Source organism: Drosophila montana, unplaced genomic scaffold (assembly GCF_035044405.1).
Source record: "Drosophila montana isolate Dmon_TW-CO22-7 unplaced genomic scaffold, ASM3504440v1 contig_3200_1, whole genome shotgun sequence".
NCBI classification, from domain to species: Eukaryota; Metazoa; Arthropoda; class Insecta; order Diptera; family Drosophilidae; genus Drosophila; species Drosophila montana.
The window spans coordinates 2,192,521-2,211,898 of record NW_026998080.1 but is presented as its reverse complement, the minus strand read 5'-3'; the positions used below and the strand labels follow the sequence as shown (position 1 = coordinate 2,211,898).

Below are 19,378 nucleotides of genomic sequence, written 5' to 3'. Positions count from 1 at the left end.
TTTTTTACGCTCTATTTTGGCCAACTTTTCCCACAGCTAATTAAGTTATGTGTTGTCGTTTTGTTGCTGGCCGCAAAACCAATTTAATTCGTTGTAGAATTTAGTTAAAAAGCTTTTGAGTAGAAAACTCTGGAGCAGCCAGAGCTGATGCAACATTGACAAGCCTGCCGACATAAATCGGACGCATTATGCAATCCAACTGGCCCCACCAGATTTGGCCAGGAGACGCATCGACGCATCGAGGCATCGCGAGCGCCGACTGAGATTTTATTATATATTTTTTTTTTGGCGCACGAAACTGAAACAACTTTTTGTGCCGGTCTCCCCCCGCACTGTTTGGTGCCAAAATGCCTTACGATTGCCATATACGTATATGGGACTCTTAAAAACACTTCCTGCTGCTGCTGCCTCTGCTGCTGCTGCTGCTGCTGCATTGGTCAAATGCGGTCGAAATGTGGTCGTAAACTGGATTACAAGTGCGCCCCAGAGACACCACAGAAGGCACACGGCTGGAGTTCAGTGTGTGGTGCGGAGGTTTCCTTCCTTATGTCTTGGATTTGGGTTAGCTAAACATTTACTTAACTCTCTTGTTTGTTGTCGCACTCTAATATGGGGCATGCTTGGCCCAAGCTGTTGCCTTGCCACATGTTTTCGTCGATTACTTATTAAGGAGTGGAACTTACTTCCTAAAGAAATAACTTGGCAGCAAGTATTAAATACAAATAAAATATATATATAAAAATACATTAAAAAAAAGTTTAAAAATAAACCAAATATCTTTTAATAGTTCAATGTATTTAAAGTTAATTATAAGGAAAGTATTCTATTAGTTTTCGATATACCTTTCAAATATTTTATTAACTATTTGTCTATAATCTACAAATACTTGTTGCATTTCCTTCACGTTCTTATGTTAAAGAATTCTTAGCGAACAGTTTCTAATGCAGCATTAAGTTGTTAGGGTATTCCAATTTCCATAATCGCTCGTTTCTGGTCATTTTTCACTTTGCTTGCTGCAATTAAAATTTTGTAATATGGCCAACAACAAAAACAGCAACAACAACAAATAAACTGTGGCTAAACATTTGCTTTGAGCGTAAACGGTGGCATGGAATGTCTGCTTTGTCGGGCAACAAATAATTGAAGCGCTTTCAAAATGATTTTCAATTTCACTGCATAATACAAGAGTGCGATAGAGTATGCTATGCTATAGCATAGGCCTTGTGCCAGTGCCGCCAATTTGTGCATGTGCATGTGTGTGTGTGTGTGTGTGCGCCCGATTAATAATTATGCATGTGGCGTATTAAAAAGCCTTAGAAACAGCCGAAGAGTCCAAATGAAATTGAAAACAAATCGAAAAGCCATCACCAACCGAGGGGGGTCAACAATAACAAAATATCTGCTTAATTTCACTTTCCTTTCCCTAGTTGGTGCAGCGACTGCATTGCATTTCAATTTGCCTTTTTATTATTTGATTTTTTGTAGGTTTTTCATTTATGGAGTGGTCTTCAATCCGTGGACACGATAATTGTTAGTAGGTTCCACAAGGTGTGAATCAAGTGGACTGCCAAGTGGAAATGGAACTGCAGCTGGGAACTGGGAACTCTTGACTGGGAATTGTTGACTGCCCGTCACTTACAGCGAAAGCTAATAACTGTGTGTGTGTGTGTGCGTGTGTGTGTTCGTTTTGGGCAAATAATTAAAACTCGATGAGAAGCATTAAAGCTACTGAAATTTCTCTGCCAAAAAGCAAAATGTAATTACGAATTACGTGCCTGCCGGAAATTGAAATTCGCAATGACAATTGCTGTCTGTCTGACTGTCTGTCGGGCAATCTATACCCGATACTATATATGTAGTTATACTGCCACAGATCAACGTTACAACATGCACAGTAGAAGAAGAAGAAGAAGTAGAGAAAAGTCACGCAAATTCATTAACATGAATGCGATAAAATTCGTGATCGGGTCAAGAAACTGTTTACTCTGCCCACGATATGGGCTTGGCTCTGTTCGCATTAGGCCCTAATCTGAGCCGGCTTGTTGGCAAATAATGCCCATAATTTCAATTTGCATTTCAATTTGAAGCACTCAACTCCAATCTGCCAGCTCCTTGTCGCTGTCAATCTCAAGTGCACTGCGCTGCGCCGTCTCGTGGCTGCGTTGCGCTGTGCTGCCCGTCGCTGGCGGGTGAAACTATTTCTGGTGCTCTATAACCATGCTTCGAGTGCGCATCTATTTTGACATTACTTTGCATGGAAATTAGTAGCAGCAACAACAGCCGCAACGGCAACAACATGCTTAACAACAAGCCGCAGCGCGGACTCGCCTAATGAGCAGCGCACAACACACAACACTGCGTATACGCGATGTGATCTCTTGCGGAGCACCCAGCGCTTGTCCAAGCGCTGCTTTCTGCGGTCATATGGCGCACTTCATGCACATAGGTTTTGCGCATTAATGCGTGGCTCTTGCTGAATATATATATACCCTGTAAGTGCTTGAGAAGGGGTATGAAAAGCAATAACAGTAGAGTGTAAAGCTAAAGTAATTGACAAATATGTTATATTACACATATCTGATATATCAAAATCATTTTAATTGTTATTTATGGGGTATGAAAATAAATAAAGATCGGTTGTCGAAAGTCTTTTCTCATTGAAAAGATTTATATAGCAAAGAAATACCTGATAAGCCTTATCTATGGGAACAGTGTATCAATATTTATTGGAAATGAAAAATTATAGCTATATATACTATAGTATTTTCGCATGATTCTTTTTAATTAATTTTTTATTCCTAGAATCTTATGCATACATACTATTATTAAATAATCTATGGGACTTTGACAGACAATCAAATTACAGGGTAGCAGCGCGTCGTTGCACGTCTGTTGTGATCATTCTTAATTGTTGCTGTTGTTTGGTGTAAATTGTTTAAAAACGCGCTCTCACTTGGTCATTTGTTGTTGTAGTTGATGTCGATGTCGATGTTGATGTTAATGTGAATGTTGTTGTTGTTGTTGCTGCTGTTGCTGTTATTGTTGCTGGTAATGTTAATCATACGCTGAATTGCACTTTATGCGTGTGTTAGATAAGAAGGTGTTGTGTGGTTGTTGCCGTCCGTTGTCAACTGTCAGCCTGACAAGCGCTGTGCCCTGCTTATGCAATAGGATGTTCGTCCCCGTTTTTGCTGAACACTGTTGTCGAAAAACTCCTCAATTGAATTCCACTTGAGTAGCTTTTGTAGCGGCAGCTACCCACCCACACCTTGGTACTGCAGACGCGCTGACACAGATATCAAAAATACTGTGAGGCAGTATGACAAAATCATTGCAAGATCGGGTCAGAGACAGACTCCTCAATCTGCGCGGAGCAGGTTCTCTGGCTGGCGAAATCGTGTTAGTGGCTTTTTGATAAAGCATAACGACGCCGGCAGCGGCGCTGGCATTGCATAAGCGGCACGTAAAGTGGCCGAAATTTGCGAAACGCAGCCCCAGTTGCAATTTCATGCATGCCGACTTTATGGCCTGGGCACAAACAACTGACAACAACAACAACAACAAAGCCAACAACAACCATCAACAACCGTAAACAACAACAACAAGCATAACCAAATGATCAACAGCTCGACGACTCGATATTTCCAATTGGCGCATCTGGTGGGAAAGTTATCAAATCGAATATGATAAAAAGAAAAAATGGCAAAAGAAATGAAATGTATATGCGCAATTGTATTTGTAGTTATTGTAAAAACAACTATTGGGCAAAAAGTGTGAAGGGCAAATATTGGTAACGAGGGTTCGCGTACGATTTAGGTTTTTGCAAACATTTGGAAATTACGCGTGCGCTTTAAGTTATGCACGACATTTGACGCAATTTTGCCAGCCACAAAGCCAGAAAAAAAGAATGGAATATAGAGAGAATGGAGTTAAACTGGAATAGAGGAGTACACACATTGTTAAGCAGAGCAAATTAGTTCAAGTTCAATTGATAAAATGAACCAATTGACGGTACACAAACACACACAGAAAAGGGTAGCAAAAGATAATTAAATACATATTGTTGCCCCATAAATCAGCTCATAAAACAACAACAACTAAAACACAACGGAATAAAAACGCTGATATCAGCTGAAGCTTTAACTATTTGCAAGCTGTCAAGCTTTTGGCTTGCGCACAGTTTGAGCAGCGCTGGCTGCACAGCTTTTGCCAAACTATACCCAACTATACCCACACACTCGCGCACGCCCACTTTACGCCATGCCCACAAGCATCAGCCGATGTTGGCGCAGCTAAAAGATAAGTCGCCAGCGCGTGTTATTTAATTAGAATAAATAAAACTCAACAAGAAAATGGACTTCCAGTCAGAGCTTTTGCTCTCTGGAAGTCTTACTGGCTCTTACTCTCACCGAGAGCGCTCGTTTCGATCTAGCAGAGTTGCCGGCGCGCCCAAAGCGACCACAAATCCGGTTTCCCTACGCACTCGACTGCCAGTTGGCAAGCCTGGCGCTGTCGCGTGAGCACGCGCTGGAAAGAAGCCGCACTACGTGACAGTTAACGTCGTCCGTTGTGCAGGCTGTGCGTTCAGTGTGCTTTTGGCAGTGGTCTGATCGCGTAGAACCTTCAGCAGTTGATCATTCTCGTTCGTTTCTGTTCGCTACAGGTGGGTGTGTTCTTTAATGGGGGATGGGGAGGGTGTGCACAAAACGCTTACATAACACAATCTTTATATTTAATTTAACAGCCTGCAGCCAGTTATCATGTCGCTACGCATTGTGTCGCAGTCCCTGTTCAACGCCTGGAGCCAGACCCTGGTGCGTGGCATGTCCACGCAGGGTGGCTCCAAGAACATCGGCTTCGTCGGCCTGGGCAACATGGGCGGCCACATGGCCAGCAACCTGATCAAGGCCGGCCACAAGCTGCATGTCTTTGACATCTCGCAGCCCGCCTGCGACAGCCTGAAGGCCAAGGGCGCCACGGTGTACTCCAAGACTGCGGAGCTGGCCAAGAACTCGGACTTCGTGATCACCATGCTGCCCAACAACGACATTGTGGACGCCTCGTACGAGGAGATGACCGCCAATGGCGTCAACAAGAACACCATCTTCATTGACTCCTCGACCATTGATCCCAATCTGGTCAAGTCGCTGCAGAAGCGGATCAGCGCCAAGGGCGCACGCTTCATTGATGCACCTGTCTCTGGCGGCGTGCCCGGCGCCGAGCAGGCCACGTTGACCTTCATGGTGGGCGGCACCGAGGCGGAGTACAATGCGGTTAAGGCTGTGCTCGAGTGCATGGGCAAGCGCATCACCCACTGCGGCGACTATGGCATGGGACAGGCCGCCAAGTTGGCCAACAACATGATGCTGGCCATCTCCATGATTGGCGTCTCTGAGGCCATGAATCTGGCCATCCGCCTGGGCCTGAATCCCAAGACTTTCGCTGAGATTATCAACTCCTCCACCGGCCGCTGCTGGGCCTCCGAGGTGTACAATCCCGTACCCGGCGTCTCGCCCACCGCACCTGCCAACAACTCCTACAAGGGCGGCTTCTCCACCGATCTGATTACCAAGGATTTGGGTCTCGCCTCGGGCGTGGCCACCGCCTCCAACACGCCCATTCCCATGGGCGCCCTGGCCCACCAGATCTACCGCACACTCAAGTCCCAGGGACTGGGCAACAAGGACTTCTCCGTGGTCTACGACTTCATGAAGAACGAGAAATACTAAGCAGCTGCCCGAGGATAGCTCTTGACGGGCTTCCACCCACCAGTTTTGCATTTATAGCGCACTAAGTTAAGCAGTCCAATTGGGATTCAATGTGCTGGCGCCTTTTAAGGCTTCCCGAGTTCCAATTTTGATATATATGTATTTGTGCTAAATATATATTAAAGTTGTATTTATACAATATATATTCATAAGTAGTATCTGTGTTTATCTTATTGTGTGGAAAAGTTTTCGATTGCATAACGATTGGCGAATTCAAGTGGACCTGTCATCTGATAAGCATATTAAATACAGCTGTTTGGATTCTAGTTGGGTTCTGGCTAGATTCTAGTTGGGCACGAATTTATGATCGACATTTAATTTCCAGCACGAGCTGTGAGCTTTTGCACTTCCAATGGACGGCATGCGGAATTCCTTTGTAAAAATGAAAGTAATTAATTGAAAGCTTTTTGCAAGTAAACAGAAATTCGAGCAAAACAAACGGCAATAAACACATAAAAAGCGCAGAGAACGCGATGTAAATGAAAGCACACAGTTTGAGAGTGACCAACTTACAGTTTGACAGCCTTGCAAAAGTAGCTTTACACAAGTAGTAGTTGTTGTAGTTTTTGTTGTTTTGAGCGAAATCCAAAAATATTTTGTTTTGTATTTGGTTGTCGTATTTGGAAAAATAATTAACAAACTTAGCTTAGGTGCTATTTAATTAATATTAATTAATTAGGACTTGTATGTATATAAAAACTTTGTTGCTGGAGTATAAAATAGTTTCGACTATCTAATTAATTGTTTCTCATGCATTTGTCGGAGTTGTTTGGATTGCAATTCATATGGCAACCTATACATATGTATATGTACTAGGTAATTGTTGATCAATTAAATTACAATAATTAGTTAAATAGATCTATCATATATGGTTAAGTACAGTTAGGTATGCATATAAAAAGCCTTAAATTAAATTGAGGGCAATCAATTAGAGTATAAATACATAAATACATTCATATCGTAGGGTAACTTCAGAAGTAAAGGTATTCGAATATCTTTATATATATATAGGTAGGTATTCTCATATATTTTGGATAAGCCACATAGTACTTCTAGCTTGAATTCTTTGAAAAATATCACAAATTGAAATATACAATAAATAATTAATTCATATTCATACGATTGCAAAGGAATTGCACGGTTAGCGTTATGGTAAATTTCTTGGTAAATATAAATAGATGTTCAAAAATAATTTTAGGTACTGGTTCTATATAGTATATAAGTAAAATGTAAGTACATGCGTTTTATAAAGTACAATATTCTGTTGGTGTATTTACATAACTGAACCACAAAGTTTTGCTCAGTGTATATCCATCAAGTGTAAATAGTTTGATTCGATTTTTAGCTGAGATAAAAATATGAATGTAGCCTAAAATATTCGAATACTCGTTCACAATGCGATAACGAGCATATTGGCTTTAAGCAATGTCCCTCTAGCTGACCGTCTGTCTGACTGGAAAGTTGGTTAATACTCGAGAATTTATATATATATATATAATCGACAGCTTAAGAGCTAGAGTATGGAGACTACTGAGGAGTTGCTCTAGATATTAATTTGGTTTCTTGAATTGGGTTTCTTTCAATAAGTTTGACGGAGATATTCGACTGTGAACGAGCATTGGGCAGTCGGTTACACCCGACAGCAAGATTTCTATTTGGTTTTTTCTTTCGAAGCTCTTAATTTAAGCAAAAACTTTGGTGCATTTAGTTAAAGTTGCGTCTGGGATGTTGCTTAGGTGCCGTTAATTTGTATACTAAGTGGACTAATCGCCTTGGCTTAGACTTAGGCTCTTGGCCTGGCCAAACTTGTGCTTCAGCTGGCTGGTATTGGCGCGGAAGCGTGTGGTCATCTGCTGCATCAGATGCTGTGGACCAGTTGCGCTGTGGTGCAGCGGTGCCACCAGCACCGCATCAGCGCTGGTTATGGACTATGAGCCCTTCAGTTTCTTCTTGGGATTGCTGCGTGCCTGGTCGATGGTCGCCGACGGCGGCAGCTCCCTGTACTGGTTCTGCAAGGCAAATCCGATTAGACCGATTAAATATACTGACTGGCATCACTCACAATCTCCTCGTTGTCGGGCACGCGCGATAGGAAGTCCAGCAGCTCGTTGTTCGGTATGGTGTTGGGGCGCAATAGGCGCCGCGAGAACTTCATGAAGCCCCAGAAGAGCAGCAGCCAGCGCAGCGGCACGAAATGCAGCACGAATATGGCGCTCAGCAGCAGCACCACCGCCAGCCAGGTTAGTTCAGGGACGGAAAAGTTAAATGTGCTGCAAGGCAAAAGCGAAAGCATGAGCTGAGCACCACTTGGTCGAGTCTATGGCTAACACCCACTTGATGGTGCTCTCGCCGAGGGAGGCCAGATAGCCGATCGTGTTTTGTACGGTCTGGGAGACCTCCTGTATGGCCTGGAGTCGCTCCTTAATTGACTTTTTCTCCTCCTTCTCCTTGTCATCATCGTCATCCTCATCGTACTCGTAATCATAGTGGCCCGCATTGGCGTCTGTGGTGCCTGTGATGAGCCTGATGAGCCACTTTCTGCAATTAACAGGGGTTAACTCGAGTTCAACCTGGATTTATTACGGATTTAGGGCATACTTCAGTATGATGAGCAGCAGCACCAGCGGCACCGTCTCCAGATCGCCATAGAAGCAGGCAACAATCCACAGCACGAAGGCAATCATCGAGCGCACGGGCGATTCCCACTCGAAGCAGCTCCTGCAGGAGAAGAGTAGAAGACGAGGAGAGACAATGATCAACTGCCAAGCCCCACCCAGGGCGGACTACTCACTGAACATAACGTGCCGCCTCCAGGATATCCATTATAATCTGCTTGAGGCGATTGACATTGCGCAGGAAGAGCTGCCGCTTGAACTTGGCCTCCTGCTGGATGAGCTTCTCCTCCTTGGGCTGCAGGGCGCGACACACTGCCCGCACCTCGTTCCAGACCACAATCAGCTCCAGCTGTATCTGCGGCGAGTTGCCCTTGGCGCGCACGCACAGATTCTTATCCTTGAGCGTGTACCAGCGCTTGACGCCGCTCTTGATGCGCAGCAGGGGAATCACGAGCTTGCCCAGGAACTCCACGCGATGATCGCGATCCTCATCGTAGACTGTAACCTCCAGCACCTGGGTGATGTCCTTGATATTGCTGTGAAGGGAGAGGAGTTGAGCTAAGCTCTATTGTTGATAAATGGATGTCACCTACAAGGTGAAGATCTTGTTCCAGCTGGGCGTCAGCGTCTTGTACTCGGTCTGCGTCTGGAGGCGCGCATTGCCCAGCTCCAGCACGCAGAAGGGATCCGATTTGCCGCCTATATCGGCCGCAGCCAGGCCCGTGGCGCCAAATACCTTGACCGTGAGATGCCCGACATCCCGTAGATTCTGCAGACTGCGCAGAAAGCGATAGCGCTCGCGCAGCAGCTGGGTCTCGCGCGGATCCTCTTTGAATGCCTTCAGGTCGCTAATCGTCTCGAGAGCCGTCGTGCCGCTTATGGTGAGCATGAGAAAGACCTCGCCGCAGCAATCCTCCAATGGCTTCCAGATGCCATGTGTGGTCTCTCGCTGGAAGACGCTCAGATCAATGTTGGCCTTGCCGTACAGCGTATTGCGATTCCAGAGAGCCAGCTCCAGATTCTGATCCTCATCGAAAAGATGCAAATCGAACTGCTCCAGCCAGCGCTCCGTCCAGGAAGACTTGCTCTTGTACTTCTCGTTGCCCAATCTGTGGCCAGAATTCTAGATGGTTCACGCTCTTGACTAGCCTACTCTCAATTACTCACCTGAACTTGAAGTGTATGTCGATGAGCTTGTTGCCATCCTCGGCCAGCGGCAGATCTTTGGCCTTGACCAGAAGTATTGTCACCACAGAGCTCCAGATTTGAGACTTAAGACGTTTCGATGACTCAGCTAGTTTGGAATTGCGTTGAAAGTGCTGTAAGATGTAATGGAAAACTTTAATTGAAACCTGTTCACAACATCCAAAGTGCAGTTCGAGTTGACCTCCTTTAGCTCCTCGCAACCCAGCTCCAGCTGCTCACGTAGCTCGCTGTGCTGCTGGCGCAGCCTCTTGAGCAACATGCGCGGCGCAATCCGGTAAATTGGACCAGGCCAATCCATAATCCGCACAACCAATGCACAACAACAAACACACACACTCACACCTCACAAATCAAAGTCCCACTTCGCAAACGAAGCGACGCACAATGACTAAAGCCAATTCGTTGGCGTCGCGCTCTCGGCTTTAGCGTGTGTCAATGAATTCTCTAACCTTGAGGTGGGCATATACACTTACACATGCAGTTTGCCAACCAACAACTACGTGCTCGTAAAACGTCGGCTCTGAGACAGAGCTGAGACCGAGGCGCTGATAAGCAGCGACTGCCTGCAATTGGTGTCAAGCGACCTCCAACTTTGTACACTGAACTTGGTTGTCGGCAACCGACTTCCCAATGCGTACTATCAGCATAAATATGCACATATATAACAATTAATTTCATGAGCAAACTTTAAAGAGGTTAACCCAATGGAACCCAAAAAGTAAGCATTAAATTCTTTCAAGTAAAAGATTAAGAAATTTGCATAGACGGGCAAAACATATGTGATAATTAGAGAAAAATAACTAGGGAGAGAGGTTAACAGAGAGAGTGAAACAACGGTTTATGTGGTAATTACAAAATAGAATGAAAATCGCATAGAAGGGTGATATATAGAAGAGGTAGGAAGCGCATGAGAGAAAGAGAGAGAGAGAGACTGGGATGTAGACAGCGAATGGGAGAGCGCGTTAGATGCAGAAAGCGAATGAGTAAGTGAATGAGTATAAATAGGAATCAAAGAGAATAAACAGAAATAGATAAAGAGAACGAGAGCGCATCGTCGAGAGCGAGAAGAAAGGCAGTTGATTATATTCCTTAAACATAAATTTGTGTAAAACTCACTGACAAAACCATAGATAAACAAACTCATTGTTTATTCAAAATATAAGAGTATACAAGTTTTGTTGTGCTGTAATTAACTCGGCCCATTTCAATGCTGTTTACTCTGGGTTATTCGGGGTATTTTCCCTATGTCATTGTTAGCTGTTGCTTTTTGTTGCCTAAGTTGAGCGCTTTGCGTATAATTGTAATGAGCAGCGATCAAAGCAGCGCCGCAGCAAGGGAAGCGGGGCTCACACGCCCGGCCTAACAATGCCCAAGCTGAACAGAGAATATTTAGTCGGGACTGAGGAAGTGGCACATTTGCCGGCTGAGTGTCGTTTGAGTCGCTTACTAATTGAGAGAGTTGCCAAGAGTCGAGAGTTTGAGTCTGAGCTGCCATAAATCTGCACGCAATCGAAACGAACTTCAGGCTGCCAAATGTTGTAACGCTTAAGAATGACAGAACAAAGGCAATGGGCGATTATGTGAAGTGATTGGGCAAAGGGAAAGGTCGCACAGTCGGAAGTAACAGTTGAACAGTTGACTGACTGATGAGCCCTTAACAGTAGCTAAATAGAGGCGTATCTTTTGGTAGCCAAGTATCTGTATCTGTGAGATACATTGCATGTGACGCTTAACTTCCGCTTTGCCACTGACTTGTAGCTCTTCCATTTATCGTCATTTAACAAATTGTTTATTGAATTTAATTCGACAGCCACCTACCATTTCCTTATCCTCCTGACTACGCGGCCAAAGCGTCAGATTGATGAGTATCTCGCCCATGCTGAGGCCCGGCTCCCCGTTGTTCGTATCGCTTAGCTGCAGATTGATATCTTCCGCCTTGCCCAGCTCCAGTTGAGTGAGATCGATTTTCGCCGAGCCCATAAAATCATCCTGCAGTCCCCAATCGTAGTCAAAGACCTGTAGGGAATCGCGTTGGCAAAAAGCGGAAATTGGTTTCGGTTATTGGTTTCGAGTGAATGTGAAGCAATTTGCCAAATTGAATGTCATGTTGGCAATTATTTTCGTAGCTGATTGTTGTTGTTTCTCTTGGGAAATTGATTTTCACTTTTTGTCAGCGAGGAGCGCTTTCTAAATTGCCCTTTCTTCTGCCACATAGTTTGCTTTAACTTAATTAAAACTGTAGACCTTATGAAATCTCAATTGCATTAGATTCAAATTAGCTGAAATGAATACTGCAATGTTAGCATCAAGAGGCACAATCTTTTGTCTAAATATTTGCCAAAACATAATTCTCATTTTATTTTTTCAATAATAAATCTTGTTAACAACTGAAAAGTAATTGAATTCTTCAAGCAAGCTGGATTACATTCAAGCTATATAACTGTTCTTACTTAAGGCCTTAACTTAAATCTGACTGTCTTGCTTTCATTATTTAATAATCTTACTTAAGACAAAACTGAATATTAGATATACTTACGGCCGGTGCCGGATATTGTTATCACAAAGCTATCTTAGGAGCCATCGGGCCAAAATAGGTTCTTATATGAAAAACTTTTTCTTATCAAGATATCTCGACCAAACCTGGCATTTATTAGTTAAACTATGCTGTTACATATCCAAATCTTATCAAAATCGCACTTCAATATTTAATAGCACAGTAGGAAGAATCGGAATTCGAGTTAGTTTTTTTTGTATGGCAAAATACATTGTTTTCCAAGATATTTTACATTTCTCACACAACTGCAAAGTCGCAAGGCAAATGTCTACAAGTGTATTAAGTCTTCGGCGAACGAGGGGTATTCTGACTTTCTCATTTTTAAGAGCTTTTTAACACTAAAACGCAAAAGCAGTATTAAAAGCTTTAAGAACGATAGATTACACTACAGCTAGATTAAATTAACGGTTAGTCTCACTTACAGTTAAGCTGAATACTGAGAATTTGTTTTGAATAGCTCAATAATCTCACTTTAAACTTAAAGCCAAACTATTTACTCAATTTTAAATATTAATTTTCATATTTTAATTTGTTTTTTTAAGACGCGCAAACGACTGGAACAAAAATCTTTAAAGCTTAAAACTCAGCTAATTGGCAGTTGTTCGTCAAATTCTCTCGATATATATTCTTAAGGAAGTTTAAGTTATGCGAAGCCACAAACATAATCTCCCTCAAAGCTTAAAGCTTATCCAACAATATGCTTCTCTAAAGCTTCGCTGCTCTGCATGATTAATCTAGGCTCTAAATAAATTTTATCGCCTTTTATTAGAACATTTCATAAGCTACTCTCGTTCTGGCTTTGCTCACCTTGACAATAATCGGCTGAAAGGGGTCCTCCACGGGCACAATGAACACCTCGTCCCACACAGGATTGAGGTCGCGGTGAATGGTGCGCGACTTGTGCAGCAGTCGTCCGCCCACCTTGAATTTGACATAAGGATCACTCAGTCCTGGCGCAGAGGAAAACACAAAGAAACATAAGTGACAGGGCATGTCGGTGCGGGGGCGAGGGCGAGGGCGAGGGAGGGCATGGTCGTGGGCGTGTGTATTCGAGTCCTTAACGGGGCTTACCATTCTTGTCCATGGCCACCAGGTCGCAGCCGGATTTGAGATGGACGCGCAGCTGAAAGAAGACGAATTGTCGTAATTGTGTCTCCCGCTTGCGACGCAGCTCGTCGGCCTAAAGTTGGGCGTTAGTGATGGGCAGTGGCAGTGGCATTGCAATTGTTATCGTTTATCGATATTGTTATCGACAGTTGCCGTTGCGTGCGTCAAGTTTTTGCAGAAAGAAGCGTAAAACAAATTTCGAAAATTGTTTCGTTTTAAGTGTAGCAGAAAACGGAATCCAATTGAAACAGGCAAATCAAATATTTAAAACCAAAAAGACTAAAAGAAGCCTTGCACTGGGACTCACCTGCAGGGCATCCAGCTGCTGCTGCTGCGCCGTTGCACTACTGCAGCCGGCGGCCGGGGCGTGGCTGCTGCCATGCTCGGGCTGCTCATCGATGCGACCCTCCATGGAGCCGCCGAAGCGTTGGATGACCTGCGCCATTTTCGCAGTGGCACGAAAATCTCGCGCCAGCGGTGAGCCAATTGTGGTTGCCCGATGTCGGGGACTTTGCGTTACGGAGCTGCTCTCGGAGCTGTAGTCGGCGGCATAGTCGGTGCTCTCCTCCAGGAAATCGCTGGGCGATTTGCGGCCGATGCGGTCTTTGCTCTTGGCGCGACTCCAGCGATGCCGCAAATTGTTGAAGAAGCCGTGCGTCTTCTGCAGCACGCCCGCGCCACTGGACACGCCCACAACGCTGCTGCTGCCGCTCACGAGCTGCTGTGAGGCGGCGCTTTTGGCCCGCTTCGGCGACAGATGCGGCGACTCGTTGCTGTGACAATCGTGACCATTCAGCTCCGATGCGGATTTGCTCAGATGCTTGCCCAGGCGCTGCTGCAGCTGCGGCGACCCCTGCGGCGAGATACCAACTCCACTCGGCGGCGAGGCGCTGGCACCGCTGGCATCAACGCTGCCGGCGGCGGGCAAGCGGCTGCTGCAAGGACGCTGTTCCTCACGCTCCAAATAGGTTATGCGAGCTGGCGAGAGAGTGAAGGAGAGAGGGTAAAGGGGGGTTAAAGCTAATGCGTAGCAACTCGATAATCGATTTAACAAAAAATTTGACGCGTTGCGATCCACGAATCATATATGACTGAATACCACGCAGCTGACGCATGACATCATTTGGATGGAGAGAGAGAGAGAGAGAGAGAGAGAGAGAAAGAGAGGGTGCATGGGGCATGACTTCTCTTACGCTGCTGAGTGACCGCAGCTGGCTTATAATGGAATACCCTGTGACTAAGAGGAAAGCGGGAATATTGGCTAAGCTATAGTTAGTAGCCGGTATATGGCAAGCCCCAGTTGTTGAGTCAGACTCTTGCGTCCATAGTTAAAAAGTAATCAACATTTGACTTGGTTATGTTACCTATGTAGACCCTTTAAGATCTAAGGCAAATTGCTGAACACTTGTTTGCTTTAGATTCACGGCCTTAGAATTATATAGTCCCTGTTTAGCCGCCACAGTTGTAGACCTACAGTCTTAGAGTCACAGTTTAAGCGTCTCAGTTGCAGATTTAAATATGAGATCAAAGGGAAATCGATAAAATCGATTTTAGTTTTAAAGACGCATTGTTAATTTGTAGTTAGTCACTGTTTAAGAGACACAGCTGTAGAGTTTCAGAGAATTATTTATTTAGGAGTCACAGTTTAGGAGTCACAGCTTTAGTGTTACAGTTGTGATAAGTCACAGTTGTAAGGCTACAGTTTCAGCGTCACAGTTGTCGATTTGGAGAGTCACAGCTGTGGAGCCACACTATTAGATCCACAGTTTTAGAGTCTCACTTTTGATGTTACAGTTTTAAAGTTTGAACAGTTACATTTTGTAGATATATTTTTTTTATACATTAATTTATTTTAAGGCTCGCTCCGTCTCGTCAAATCATTTATTTTCTACAATTTAGGGTGCGCAGTTTGAGAAGTCGCAGTTTCAGAGCAACCAAATTAGTTATGCTGATCATTTTTGAAGATATATAATCGCAGCCACACCCACTGCCGCCTTTATAAAAGGACTAAGCTGAACTCACACTGGAAATAGAGTATACATAGGTCGGTAGCTTCCGGCCACACCTGCAACTGGGAACCCAATATGCGCGATATCGGGCTTTTTTTGGCCGAGAAATAGCCATTTATAGCCGTTTGTAGCGTTTTTTTAAATTAAAATTAAAATTGAAATATCTCGGGTACCATATGTCCGATTTCGAAATAATATACCTCTTTTTTCTCGTACGGATCCCGACTATCGATTGACAACAACAAATCTGAATTCTAAGAAATGGCCCAATTTGAGAAAAACTACTTTGATTTTTGCAAAAATGACGATGTTGGCTAAAAATGGGAGTGACCACAAGTCGAACGAGACCAATCTTTCCAAGATCGGGGCTTATATGGACATTTGAAAAACGTGAAATTTTGTTATAATTTTAAAGATTTTTGGTTTTTTTGCGAATATAATTCGGCTAAAAATGGTCCGATTTTGGAAAGATATATCTTTTTGAACTCGTACTCGTACTCTGTAATCGACTGGCATATCGCGTTTTTGGCCCAAAAACCCAAAAAAAAACAATAATGATTTTGATTTAAAAGAAAAATATTGCAAACTTTTTGGCATGATAGATATAAAATTCGGATTATATATTTCGTTTAACTAAAATGTGTTGCATACTTTCAGGCAGTCGCGGGATATTTATATTTCAGGTTTGCGTGGAAGCGATTTTTTTGCTCCTACCTGCAACTGGAACAATTTTGTTTGACTTGTGGCACAGCGCGAATGTTGCCTGCTTCTGCTCCTTCTTGTGCAACGTTGATTGCATGGCCATCAGGCGGCTGCATTAATAATTAACATATTCACTTTCCTATTGCAAAGGGGCGGCACACAACACGTCCACACCCTCGACACAATATTCATTAAATGCAGCACAAACAAATTGTAGTACAAAATTAAAGAACGTTAGATAAATTTTGCATAACTTGAAGAGGAAGAGGTAGTGAGTTCGGCGAGGCGCCGCGCGTTGCGGCACGAACTGCACAGCAGCAACGCTCCTAAAAGACTGCCACAGTGGATGATTTCAGTGAAGCTCGGCATTTGTTATTGCTAGCGCCATCTATAGGTCACATACACACACTAGCAAAATGTCAAGTGGCGCGCTCTGTGTATGTGTTTGTGTGTGTGTGTGTATTGTTTGGCACTGAATAGAAGCGCGAGACGCGACTGTAACTGTATGGGAGTGTGCAAGTATTGTGTGTGTGTGTGTGGGTTTGTGTGCGCTTGTAGTGTTTTTTGCGGCGATAGCTTTTGCATTATTAATGCCTTATGCTGTGCTGCCTCTGCCGCTGCTGCTGCTGCTGCATCGCGAATTGGAAAGGGCGCCCATAAAATGCAAATGGTTGCGCACACAAAGTAACTGCATAATTGCCTGTGTAAGTGTGTGTGCGTGCGTAGCGAGCTTTACGCACCCATAAAAGCTTAAGGCAAAACGTTGCTCCTCCCCCCCCCCCCCCCCTTCAAAAGCGAACATCATGCGACACAGACTGTCAGCCCGCGGCAATAAAGTTTGTGAATGAAATTATTTTTAAAATCAGACGCAGCATTTTAAATATAAATAAAGCACACATATGTATGTATATGTGTATGTGATTCAAAGAACACACAAAGGGCAGGGATAACAGCGAGATTTTACATAACCAAAATCAACCCAACAAGTACAATATTTAATTACATTCAAGCTTCGTGTCCTGACAACAACAGCACAACATTTAACTTTTTTCCTTGTTGCCCCCACAATTTAATTAATTTAATGCAAGGGGCGGGCAGACAAGGTGTGTGTGCGCGTGTGTGTGTGTGTGTGTGTGAGCCCTCGTAAGTACGTACTTATATTAATTATTATTTCTACTCTAGCTGCGACCGCGCTCTTTAAACGTTCCCTGGACGAGCGTCCTGGCATTAGGGAATTAGTTTCAGCTGGTGTTAAGCATTTATGCAGTATAAATATTCTATTAGACAATAATTGGACACATGCTACACAACTTTCTAGTTGGTGTGTGTGCAGAAGTTGGACATCTGTCCGAATATTTACGACGCTAGTGTAAATAGATTCCAGAATTTGCTGCTAAGACTAACGACTAACGACAAATTTGGGATTTTGCTCTTCCTTGCGACTGAAATTAAACTAATTTTGCATCCTCAATTGATCCCCATATCTCTAGATGAAAATGCATCAAGTTGGATCTTCGATCTATCCATCTTAAACTTCATTTATCCGTTTAGTTTCATAATATCTCGGGTAAACAAAAAACTATACATTTATTTTTTTTTTTAATTCCTAATTCTTCGAAACTCCACAATTACAAAATGTCCAAAATTTTCAGGATCGGAGTTAATTTGCCAAAGATATAAGATAATTATATTCTTATTTCTTTCATTTTGACTTGCTTTATTTTAGTTTATTTGTATCTTTTCAGGATGGATTATTCAAGATCAAGATCACATCATTATAAGAAAGGATTCCATTTGCCCAAGATATGGTTATTTAAAGTGAAATGAATAAAATGTTTGGAATAAATGGCGGAGCTTTGGCTGATTTTTTATTGTTGATTCATCATCCTTGTTTATTTTCCATCATAGATATATTGCTGGTGAACCTATTAAAGTTGCGCTATTTACTCAATGCATGCTATTTACAAAATGCGCACGAATATGGTTGAAAAACATGTACGGCTCTTTGTTTCAACAACCCTCCCTGTTGATGGTTTCTAGTTTACTTCTGCATCCTGGCAAGCTCACAGGTTCGAGTGGCACTGGAATAGTTGAGAAATATGTAAACTTTGTTCAGCCCCCCTTTTTTCAATAGCTGCTGCTTCAAGTCTCTTGCACAGTCGATCCTAGAGTCATGTAATGCAATTTTCCATCCTCTGATTTTGGTCCTGCCGCTTACTATTTCTATTCGCATGGTACTTCAGTCAAATATTCGTTCAAATCTCGACAGCCAACCGCCGCCAACGGTTGTCTCGTGCACTTTTGCAATAACATTTTACAGCAGTTGATTTCCTCTCTACCATTTCGCTATTTTTGTTTTCATGGTATCTTAGCCCAGTTTGCATAGAAATCTCAGGAGCCAGCGGCCTGCGCTGGGCAACGGAATTTAGCTGCATACCCCGCCCAATTATCCGAGGGACACGAGTCGCGAGGCACGTAAACTAAGACTATTAAGGTTTTGAATATTAATTGCCAACAAAGTGAAAGTTACAAAAAAGGAGGTTGTTTATTTATTTCTCTTACTTTTCATTTAATTTACTTTGTTTATTTATTGAATATTTATTTTGAAGCCTTAAATGGCTGCTTCAAGGACTTTTCGCATGTCCTTTAACCAAAGAAATTTCTTTTCTGAATATTCATTGGGAACATTTATTAATAGACGAATATTCGTTAAAATTCCGCGAAAAAGTACTTTGTGTGAGTATAGAAAATTGCTTATAGCTTGGCTATCGGAATGCCCTTTGGCCAACAGAAAGTCCTTATCTTCACCTTGACCTTTACCTGAACCTTCAAATAGCTGACAAAAATGTCTTTTTTGTATAGAAACTAATTTGCTTATCACGTGGCTTTATCCCTGCGTATCTTGTTCAGTCCTGTGTCAAACAACTCGCAAGGAGCAGGACTAATAATATTTGCTCTTTTACCACCCCCACAAGTATGCATCAGCACGTTCCTTTGGAGATCTGGCCCAAGATCCGTCAGGCTTTCTGATCGGAAAGCCTTCTCCTTCTCTACCTTCTCGCCAGTCTCCACAGGGAGTGACTTGAAGACTCATTTGGAGAAACATTTTCCAAAAAACGGTCGGTTTCGCTTTGTCTATGCCGCTCCAGCAGCTTTTGACCCGGTTCGACACTCTGCGGTAGATCCTGTCCACAATTGGATCTTCGGTACGACAGTACAGATTGGGTACGAATGTTTTTTGGAAATGGCGATATCTCGGTGTATTTTGTTTATTTTCGCAGATTTGACTAAATTTTTAAATAATTTTTAATGAAAAATCGATCAACATTGCATTTTACACAGTCAACAGATACGTATAAAATAAACTTAAAAAAAAATAAAGAATAAAGTCAAATAAAAATTATTTAGAAAGCGCCT

At 43.2% G+C, this 19,378-nt stretch overlaps 2 protein-coding genes across 4 annotated transcripts; one reads left to right on the top strand and one right to left on the bottom strand.

Moving 5' to 3' along the window:
- The first annotated feature begins 4,506 nt into the window (after positions 1-4,506).
- On the top strand, positions 4,507-5,920 carry LOC135432281 (probable 3-hydroxyisobutyrate dehydrogenase, mitochondrial). The gene is made up of 2 exons (XM_064687886.1): positions 4,507-4,663; positions 4,745-5,920. Exon 2 carries the CDS (start codon positions 4,761-4,763, stop codon positions 5,727-5,729), a length of 969 nt encoding a protein of 322 aa, XP_064543956.1. The 5' UTR covers positions 4,507-4,663; positions 4,745-4,760; the 3' UTR covers positions 5,730-5,920.
- A 1,477-nt stretch (positions 5,921-7,397) lies between these two features.
- On the bottom strand, positions 7,398-16,126 carry Mctp (multiple C2 domain and transmembrane region protein). Of its 3 annotated transcripts, none has more exons than XM_064687877.1 (12): positions 15,974-16,126; positions 13,558-14,228; positions 13,215-13,323; positions 12,951-13,093; positions 11,408-11,605; positions 9,551-9,702; positions 8,977-9,492; positions 8,560-8,919; positions 8,367-8,486; positions 8,103-8,306; positions 7,831-8,038; positions 7,398-7,777 (listed from the first exon to the last, which is right to left on the bottom strand). In XM_064687877.1, the coding sequence occupies exons 1-12, from the start codon at positions 16,062-16,064 to the stop codon at positions 7,697-7,699; spliced, it is 2,853 nt and encodes a 950-aa protein (XP_064543947.1). In that variant the 5' UTR covers positions 16,065-16,126; the 3' UTR covers positions 7,398-7,696. The 3 variants fall into 3 exon arrangements, with proteins under 3 accessions (XP_064543947.1, XP_064543948.1, XP_064543949.1); XM_064687878.1 differs by having other exon boundaries at positions 13,215-13,266; positions 15,974-16,125; XM_064687879.1 differs by lacking the exons at positions 11,408-11,605; positions 12,951-13,093; positions 13,215-13,323; positions 13,558-14,228; positions 15,974-16,126 and adding an exon at positions 9,771-9,943.
- Between the last annotated feature and the right edge of the window lie 3,252 nt (positions 16,127-19,378).